Source organism: Nuphar pumila, chromosome 3, assembly GCF_984573655.1.
Source record: "Nuphar pumila chromosome 3, dmNupPumi1.hap1.1, whole genome shotgun sequence".
Lineage (NCBI taxonomy): Eukaryota > Viridiplantae > Streptophyta > Magnoliopsida > Nymphaeales > Nymphaeaceae > Nuphar > Nuphar pumila.
Window position 1 is genome coordinate 129,438,675 of NC_143251.1, and position 10,398 is coordinate 129,449,072.

General features: G+C 40.6%; 1 protein-coding gene across 1 annotated transcript; it reads right to left on the reverse strand.

Moving 5' to 3' along the window:
• Nucleotides 1–1,467: 1,467 nt before the first annotated feature.
• LOC149843778 (disease resistance response protein 206-like) lies at nt 1,468–2,094 on the reverse strand. The gene has a single exon (XM_090000966.1). It carries the CDS (start codon nt 2,092–2,094, stop codon nt 1,468–1,470), a length of 627 nt encoding a protein of 208 aa, XP_089857092.1.
• Between the last annotated feature and the right edge of the window lie 8,304 nt (nt 2,095–10,398).

Here is a 10,398-nt window from a genome sequence, read left to right on the forward strand (position 1 = left end):
ACTACCAAATAAATTTTTAAAACAAAATTCAACTTTAATTAGTGGATTGGATCAAATTCAGATCTGGACTTGGATTTGTTTTCTAAAGGTTCCAGACATAAGTATAGATCGAACATGATATACTTAACTTAATATGTGCATCACATCTGAAGGGTCGGATGTATAAAAAAAAACTGAAAGAAATGAAAATATTACATTTTTTCATTGAGGGTTCGTTACCCACGAGGGTAGTAAAAATTACTCATGTAAATATTGGCTACTAATGAAGGTAAGAAACTAATGAATTAGAAATCACTATTTTTTTAAAAATTTTTTATTTTTTTGTAGATCAAATGTTACCGATGTGATCTACATGATTTGTTTAATAGGAAACTTGTTTTGAGTCACGTGATTATGAAAAGTAATTAGGTTTTTAAAGAGATAAAAAAATCAACAGCCCAAAATGTGCCAAAATCTCATAACTCAAAAGATCACATTTTTACAAGCACAATCCAAGACTGGATCCTTAGCAAACAAACCATGCTGAATAAGTCTATGTGGTTAGATTGAGTCCATACAACTTGTACATATGATTTCTAGCTCATTAGTTCCTTACCTTCATTAGTAGCAAATATTTTCCCTATATATATAGAAAACCCGTATCTTTGAACGGGTTTTCCTTCGAACTAGTTTGAAAGTGTGCTGTAACACGTGCGTTCTTTTTTTTTTTTTGAAAAACACAATTTAGCGGCAGTTTTGTACTGTCTAAATCTCTGTTTTCCACCCAGAGATTTAGCGGCGGTCAAGACCACACTAATTTTTTTGAGCACACAAAAAAAATGATGCACGGTCGGTGACACTTCATCCAATATATCTTCAAATGGTTTGTGTTTGAAGATACAGGTTACTCTCTCTCTCTCTCTCTCTCTCTCTCTCTCTCTCTATATATATATATATATATATATATATATATATATATAGAGAGAGAGAGAGAGAGAGAGAGAGAGAGAGAGTCCTCGCCGAGGACCGGCTCACTTAATGAGCCATCCCCCCTACGGGGTGGGGAGATGTCCACCCTACCTTAAGTGCCCCAGCCGTGATAAAACTTTGATACACCTGCATGCCCGCAGGCTTGGAACCAGCAACATCACCTTATTGGCTTGTACTTCCCGTGGTGGTTAGCCCTAAATGTTGATTAATTTGTACAACTGCTACATAGTTGACCAAATGGATCGAACTGGAGTTCTATCCAGATCCAAGCTCCTACACCTCCATCCAACCATCTTACAGCCCAAATTGCGTGAAATTGTGGACACCAACAAACCTAAATCAGTTCAATGGTATAGTTGGTTATTTGATAAGCAATTTATTCCACTAAACCTTTCTCATGTTGCCCAAAACACACTGGACCCAGCCCTATGGGCTATGCCTAGCTAGCACGCAGAGCATAAGCATATGCATGTGCACATGCCAACACCACCAACAAACCTAGCTCTTATAGCATTCATACAGATCTATATCAGTTCTTAGTCTAAAATATACTTCCCCCTCAAAGGCATCTGTCTGCAATGTGGCCACACCCCTAGCCATGAAGAAATCCCCAGTTCCCCCTATAACAGAGATCACCCTTGTCTTGTTCATTAGTGGATCAGCGCCAGCAAAGTTTATGGTCCCTTTGTGGTCAGTTGAGTTCAGCACAAATGAGAATGCTAGCCATGCAGTAAAGACCTCCTTCTTGTCATACAAGTAGATCCCTTGGGCTCGCCCTACCGGCGGTGAGTGCAGGTTGGTGTTGCTAGTGATTGGGTCATCGAACACAACAACATCTCCAAAATGAGACTGACCAGCTAGGATGGTGTGGTTTGCCCATGCCGGAGCACCGACTATGGCCGACGTTGCATTTGCAGCATTCTTGCCATTGTAGATAATGTCATGGAAGTATAACACTAGGTTCTTGCAGGGCTTGGGCCTTGACCTTATAGCTGTTGGGCTCTTGCAGTGCTTGTGGCTTGACCTTGTAGCTGCTACTGAGGGGACCTCACAGGACAAGATAAGGAAAGAGAAGAAGAAGATGGAGGAAACAGAGGGCAAGAGATTTCCATGTTTCCTCTCCATTGTTCACTGCTGTCAATGAATGACAAGGAGAAACAATGAACAAACTCTGTCCTGCTACTTGATCATACAACCCCATATATAGGGTTTGGTATGTCACCTTTTGGCTTGACTTGGAAGAAAACTCATTTCACCATCCCATGTGAAGTGGTGCTTTGAATTGCTTTAAAACAAAGAAATACAAGAAATGTCAATTTATTTCTCTAAGTTGTTTTGGAAAGCATTAATCTTTAAGGTAAATGACAAATTGAATTATAATGAATGTAAAGCAACCATACTTTTTAAATGGCATGTTTTTTGTCCTAAGAGATTATATTAAATTGCTGACAACTCAATATAGACATACCAGTGTATCATATGGTTAGCTTTTTGTTAGTTTCTACTTCATATTGCCTATGTCAACTTTCAAATCTTTACAGGGCATGATAGATTTTAAATAATAAACTTCATGATTACTTTTTGTTTTGTTTTTTTGTTGCACCCTATTATACACCCTTTGTATATGCATCTCAGCCTCATCATTCTTTTTGTTCTGTATTCAAATCGTCCATAACTTTGTTGCAAATGTTCACTCAATATGAGGAACACCCATTGATGTTGCTACAAATTACTAGCTTAATTCTTTAACAAGCCTGGATTTATACTGGTTAGGTCCTTAAGGCTTTGTATTCCTTTATTTGTTTTTTCATTTTTTTATTAAATCTTTTGAGAAGGAAGATGGAATTTGAGGAGGGTGTTTGATTTAGTCTTACAAATGCAATTTAGCTAAAATACATTGGAATTTTTCATGTTTTGCAAGTTTTACTTGTAAGGAAAGTGTTTGCTGCTAAAATTGTATGTTTGATTCAGTCTTACAAGTGCAATTTAGCTAAAATAGATTGAAAATTTTCATGTGGTGCAAGTTTTACTTGTATGGCAAGTGTTTGCCACTTAATTTATACGAGTTAGCATGTATTTTTGTGGTTAAATCTCGTGTGATAAAAGTTTGGTTAAGGTCGGGTCCGGGTAAACCAGGCCTGTTGACACCCCTAGCTGTCAGTGCACGTCTCCCTGTGGTGGGATGTCGCAGGTTCAGTATGGTGATAAATAAGAAGACCTGAGTCCGGACCTGAAGGTCTGATTAATACATGAACCCAGTTATAGTTTGTGAAATTTTATACTCAACCCACAAATTTTCAACCTAAAAATGATAAAAAATATGGGGTTTGGTTCATGTAATTTTTATCAGGTTCGGGTATGGTTTTTCTTATAGTGGACTCGATTAGACCCAGGTCCGGACCTTAATTATACCATACCTGAAAATCTGATCTAAGTCTGTTTCTATCTGGATCCCAACCAAACCTGACCCATTGACACCCATACTGATAGCTCCTACCAACCAGAGGCGGAGCTGGGGGGGGGGGGGGGGCAAGACTGGGCTGTAGCCCAGTCCTGCCTCCCGAAACAGTTATTTTTTTTTTAAAAGCCCAGTCCTATTCCAGCCCTGATTCCATATGAAATAGATTTTTATCCATTTTTTTAGCCCAGTACTAGCCCAGCCCTGACTGCAGCAAATAGTTTGATTTGTCCATATGAAATAGATTTTTATTAATAATTGTAGCCATTTTTTATTTTATCTCAAAAAAAAAATAAAAAATCGGGGGCGCTGCCCCCGAACCCCGACTATTGCACCAAATATTTTTTTTCCTACACCCCTGTTTGCCCCCCCCCCCCTCGCATGAATCCTAGCTACGCCACTGCTACCAACCATGTGGAGCCCCTGAAATGTCTGGGTCCTGAAATGTCTTTTTTAGAAAACATGAGTTCTTTTTAAACATTAGGCAAAACCTGAGTCTCTAAATGAAAATTTCCCTACTTAGTGTTGTTTGCCTTTTTATGGTTCAATTAGTGGCAAAGAACTTTCGGCACACTGCAGATTGTCCCTGATACTAATACCTAAACAACAAGCAAGTTACTAATTCTCAATCTTTAGCTTTCACAGCTAGGGCTGTATACGAGTCGGGTTCGAGGCGAGCTTAGGCTGGCTCAAGCACGGCTAGTAAAAAATCTAACTGTTCCAGCTCTCGAGCTGAGCTTGAACAGCATGTGATCGTGATCGGCTCGAGTCGAGCTCGAGCTAAGCCTGGGTCAGCACGAAATTCATCTTAACTTCAAAAAAACCTTTGGACTTCAAAGCCAGCTCTCCTGCATGGAAGCCCAGTGCCTTAAACGTTAGGGTGAAACCTCTTTTGTGACATTTGTACTCAACAAAATATATAAATATATTAAACTAAATGCATTATTAATTATATGAACCGAGCTTAATCGGATCAATCAAGCATAATTGAGCTCCATTGCCTGTTTAAGCTCAGCTCATGTATGTCTATCGAGCTTGAGCCCTCGCACAAGCTAGGCTCATTTATATATTTCAAATGAGTTTGAGCCGAGCTTAAGTGGGTCGATCCCGAGCTAGCTCCGCTCGTTGTGCAGCCCTATTCACAGCTCAATGCAGTAGGAATTATCCCAACATCCAATTAAGTGAAATCTAAGCTCCCAATAATGATCACGTGCTCCCCGAATTTTCCTATTAGTGTGCATTGGCGTGCGGCATAACCTGAAGGTTTCCATGACAACAGGCGAAATGTGCTTGTGTGTGACCCACTGTGGCAGCGCCAAACGCGGTGTATTCTTTCCTTCAGAAAATCAATGGCTTGCTTGGGATCCAAGCTTATTGTTTGAAGGGAAATGATGAAGAATAGTTTGGTTAAGAGGAAATGACAATTGATACTTCCCTTTTCAAGTCCGTTTGTTTGAGAAAAAATTACCAAAAGGTTAGGGATGGCAGTGGGGCAGGGCGGGGCGGGGGACAAGGTTTCCACCCCCGCCCCGCCTCAAAAATTTATCCTCCACCCCCGCCCCGCCTCCGCGGCGGGGATGGATTTTATCCTCCACCCCCGCCTCCATCCCCGTTTCATACCCTTCATCCCCGGTCCAAACGGGGATGAGGCGGGGATATTGCGGGGAAAAGTGGTTGGGGCAGGGTTGGGGCGGGGATTAGGCGGGGATCGTGGCGGGGACGGGGCGGGGCGGGGAAAAGTGCACGTCCACCCCCGCCCCGCCTCCGCGGCGGGGATGGATTTTATCCTCCACCCCCGCCTCCATCCCCGTTTCATACCCTTCATCCCCGGTCCAAACGGGGCGAGGCGGGGCGGGGCCCCGCTTTCCCCCGGTCCACTGCCATCCCTACAAAAGGTGGACCATTTTGGTACGAAACTGATCCCGTTTGACGGCAGTCTAGGTTCAAATCCCATGGGTGTTACCTCCTGCATAAACCAAAGCTTGGCGACTCCCTGGGGTTAGGGGTAAGCCTGAGTAAAAAAAAAAAAGGTTGCAAATTTTATCAGGATGCACTTGTTTTTTTTGGCTAGGCCAAAGGAAAATCCTCTCATCACCAACCGCACGTTGGTAGGCTTCTAATACTTTTTATTTATTTATTTATGATACGAAGAAACCATCCCCTGGATGGAGATGGAGACTTAGTCACGCTGCGATCGCCGTGCTGGACTTAGCCTGCCGTAAGTATGATCGCCGTCTCGGTAACGTAAAACTCCATGGGCACACCCAGCTACTTTTCAGATCAATATAGATCCAAACTTGGATTTATTTTTTCTGCATAAATTTTAGATCGTAATTCACGTCTACCATGATCCAGTACGTTTGCTAACCACCCCGAAGCTATATAGTTTACAGCCCTAAATGTTGATATGGGCATAATAACATTCATGGATAACATAAAGGTTACTGTTACACGTTGGCTGAAACGGGTCAGGCTGGAGTCTGATCTAGACCCAAGCACACTTCAATCCAACCATTTGACAACCCAAATTATGTGAAGTTGTGGACACCACCAAACCTGAAGCAGTACAAAGCACACTACATGGACCCAGCCCTAAGGCCTATATATGCCTAGCTAGCATACAAAGCATAAGCATATATATGCCACTAACACCAACAAGCCTAACTCTTATAGCATTCATACAGATCTAAATCAGTCCTTAAGGATCTCCTTCTTGTTATACAAGTAGAACCCTTGGGCATGTTACCTTGTGTTGGGAAGTTGCAGGTTCAAAACCCAATGATAGTTGTATAACTGGTAGGGGTCTCCCTAACCCCGAGTCCGGATCAGGTGCCATATGATGGCACAAAAAAATGTGCCTTACGCACTTGATCGCCCTCCATCTTGGGGATAGGGCCTGTCAGTTGTGGGGCCCAAGACCTGATGGTGGGCGATCAGGTGCTTAAGGAACAGAATTTTGTGCCATCATATGGCACCTGATCTGGACTCCCTAACCCCAGCTTGCCTTTCAAAAAAGAAGAAGGCATCCTTAGTTTATTCAACGTGATTTAGCTTTAATTTTCAAAGACAAAAATCCAGTTTGACAATCCTAAATAAGATAACTAATAAACTGTTAGAGCTGCTCTAATGTAACTAGCTAGACTGGTTGGAGCTGCACTATTTAACTAAGGGTCGCTCGGCTGGGGGAGATCTTTTAGCTCAAGTGCTTGTCTATCAAACCAAAAGGTAAGAGAGAGAGAGAGAGAGAGAGAGAGAGAGAGAGAGAGAGAGAGAGAGAGAATGTTGGATGTATAAACCCATTTAAGCTATTACTACATCAGAATCCAACATTCAAGGATGCTTTTTTTTTAAAGACAAGCTGGGGTTAGGCTGACCCCTACCAGTTATACAATGATACCATTGGGATTTGAACTTGCAACCTCCCAACACAAGGTGAGGTGCACTAACTTCTCCTACCAGACAATCCCAGCGGATGCCTTTGATAACTTAGTTCTCAGGACTGAGGTGATCTCAGATCCTAGGTTCTGAGAGGTCTTTCGACTCTTTGAAATGGACCAAAAGTCCAGCACTTGAGTATAACAATAAATGAGAGAGAGAGAGAGAGAGAGAGAGTTGGATGTATAAACCCATTTAAGCTATTACTACATCAGAATCCAACATTCAAGGATGCTTTTTTTTTAAAGGCAAGCTGGGGTTAGGCTGACCCCTACCAGTTATACAATGATACCATTGGGATTTGAACTTGCAACCTCCCAACACAAGGTGAGGTGCACTAACTTCTCCTACCAGACAATCCCAGCGGATGCCTTTGATAACTTAGTTCTCAGGACTGAGGTTATCTCAGATCCTAGGTTCTGAGAGGTCTTTCGACTCTTTGAAATGGACCAAAAGTCCAGCATTTGAGTATAACAATAAATGAGAGAGAGAGAGAGAGAGAGAGAGAGAGAGAGAGAGAGGGCTGTCACTCCCTCCTCTGGCTAGATACTACTGAATCTCTTGCTACATTTAAATATCAAATCCTCCGTTTGCAAAAAAACATGAATCTAGAATGGGTCGTCTCATGTCAAATTCAATACAATGATCTGAGATCCATGGCATTTCAGATATGCAGCTTAACAGCCAGAACACAAGCTCAGCATACATTCAGTCCCACGCCCATAATGTTTGACATGTCCTGTGAAGGATTAAACCAGATGACTCAATGGAGGTTGGAGCTGCAGGGAAAGAATCAAAGAGACATGGGAAGGAAAAATTGATATGAATTAATCGGTGGATCGTTATGCCGCAAGAGGGGTCTGAGATTTTGCTGCATCATTTTGCCACTAAAAGTGGATACAATTAAAGGCCACTGCATACCCCAAAGGAGTTAGCATAGCTGGAGCGGGCCTCTGCCGTTAGACAAACAGTGTCGGGGTTGGATTCCCACAGGTGTTACCCCTTGCATGAGCTGAAGCCCATAATAGGCCCTGAGGGCAAGGGTCCTAGTCACGGAGTTTTACCCTCTGGAGGGTCAATCTAAGATCTGCCTGCTGCCAGGGCCCGGGTTTCTTCATGTAATAAGAAAAAGAAAAAGAAAAAGAACACTGCATTATTTCCTTAACAAAGCATTCCACACCCAGTGATATTGAGGCCTCATTTGTCTCAAATTAGTTGCCTGTTTGAATGAGGTAAAAGGTACTAAACTCACTCTTAATATTTGAGTCTCATTTTTGTAAGTACGGATCCTATATAGATTCCATCCTAAATTTGGTCTCAGCTTATGTGGATTGATCCTAGCCGGCAAGGAATAACATAGGATGAAACCCATCATATGTCAAAGGATTGGATCTTTTTTTTTGCATTTTTTTAGATATTCAGAAAAAAACTGTCAATTTTCTGTTTGCAAAAAGATAAATTGGTTTACTAGTGCCTTCCAATGTGAAACAGTAGGTTTTTCTTTGCTCATTAGAGAGTGGTGACCCTGTTGGGCATTAGCATTTTAGTCTCATGCTAATTAACATGTGTCCATTTGCACGTATTCATCTCGTAGGAGCTGTAATGACCATCTATTTGGACTGGACAGCCACATCCAATGATCTATCATGAGCTCGTGCTTGTCTGCTTTGTAGAGAAGAAAAACACAGTTATACTTTTGGTCTTGTGCCTTCCTTTTGGCCTCCATCAAAACTTATTTTAAAGAGTAGATGTCTCTTTCAACTTAGGCTCTATTTAGAAACAACCAGTCAATGGCAACTAAGGGTGCAAATATGATATCACCCAAAAGTTAGCAAATCCATATTGTTGTTTGGTATAAGTTGAATGGTTCAGCTAAGGATTTACCACTTTCACTTGCCCAACTAAAGCTGAAATTAAAACTGAAAGAGATTGGGAAGGTTGTTGGAGCATTCACCCATGTGAGAATTGGTGTATTACTTGGTAATTGCCATATGATTATGGTGAGAAGTGAAACTGGAGCCATCAAATATAACTCCGGTTCTATTATTTTATGTTGAAAATTATTTCACAGTGTGTCAGGCAACTGAGCTTGAACCATGTGCATTCAAAGACGCATGTTATATGAGTTATCTTTAAAGCCATAGTTGTCCCACTTAGAATCAAGTTTTTGGTGCAATGGGTATTCATGCAACTTCTCTTTAATGATACAACTGAGCTTTCGCCTTCTTACACCGGGTGAGACCGATAACTAGGTTAGGTTGACCCGAGTTTGATTGGGTTAGACCCTAGGCTCAAATTGGTTATGAATTATGAGCTTAAATTGAGTATGGATCCTAAGTTCAAATAGGATATGAATCCTAAGTTTGTATTAGGGTATAGAAGGGTGCCTAAAAAAGGATCATAAGTATTCAAATGGCCAACCATAATTTGTCCAAATGGCTAGACAAGGGCACTTGAAAATGATCAAAAGGGTAAGGTCTAGGTCCAAATTAACCCTCTCATGGTCAAAAACCATCCAAAGAAAAAAAGTAAAGTTGGTCCAAGGTTGGTTTTATTATTGAGGATTAAATCCAAAGTTTAAGATTTATTTGACAAGCTCAAGATCCAAGCCTCTTAAGGGCCTTACCTTCCTAGACTAAACTTTTGGAAAATACAATATACCCATTAAGACAAGGTGTAGGAAACTTAGGGACTTTTGAGACAATACTAACATTTTTTATAACTACACTCATCTAAAATGACTTTGGTATTGGGTATTTTCTACTTCTCGCTCGGGTTACCTCAACGGCTATTTTCCAAATAGAGCCTTAGTGACATTAATTCACAAATTGTGCTACATGTATGGTATCGGTAGAAAATCGATACAATACTAACATGAATTAGCTGTTTTTAATAAATATAAAAAATAATTAAAATTACTTTTAATATTATTTTAATGGTTTTAACATGCGTCACGTTCTGATTAACACGGAATATTTTTAAATGATTGTTTTGCCAATTTAGAATGGTTCAGGGCCGATACTGATACTGACCAAGTGAATCATTTTGAATTGGGCAAAAAATAATTAAAAAGTATTATGTGTCAATCAGAACAGTGACACACATTAAAGCTATTAAAATAATATTAAAATTAATTTTAAATATTTTATATTTATTAAAAAATAGCAGATTCAAGGGTGAACAATATCTATTTTTTGCAGATACGATAGGCCAATGCACACCGATACTGACAACATTGGTGCTAGCAAATGAATGGAGCCCTCGCTGCATTAATGCGTGCCAAGTGTAATATTGGGATGAGTGCTCATTAATTTTAAATGCTCATGCAGCCCAATATTTCGAGATTAATGTAGCAAAACTATTAATTAGGTCTTTTTCTGTGGCATTCCCTTGTTGACAAATTCCTTTTAGCTTGTCGTTTGGTAACTCTAAATGTGTTAACTCATGTCATTTGTTCTTCTTGCTAACTTTTCAGGTGTTGGCCGACAATATTGACTGTGTAAACTTTCGAGGCATGTTTGGAAGAGAGAAAAACT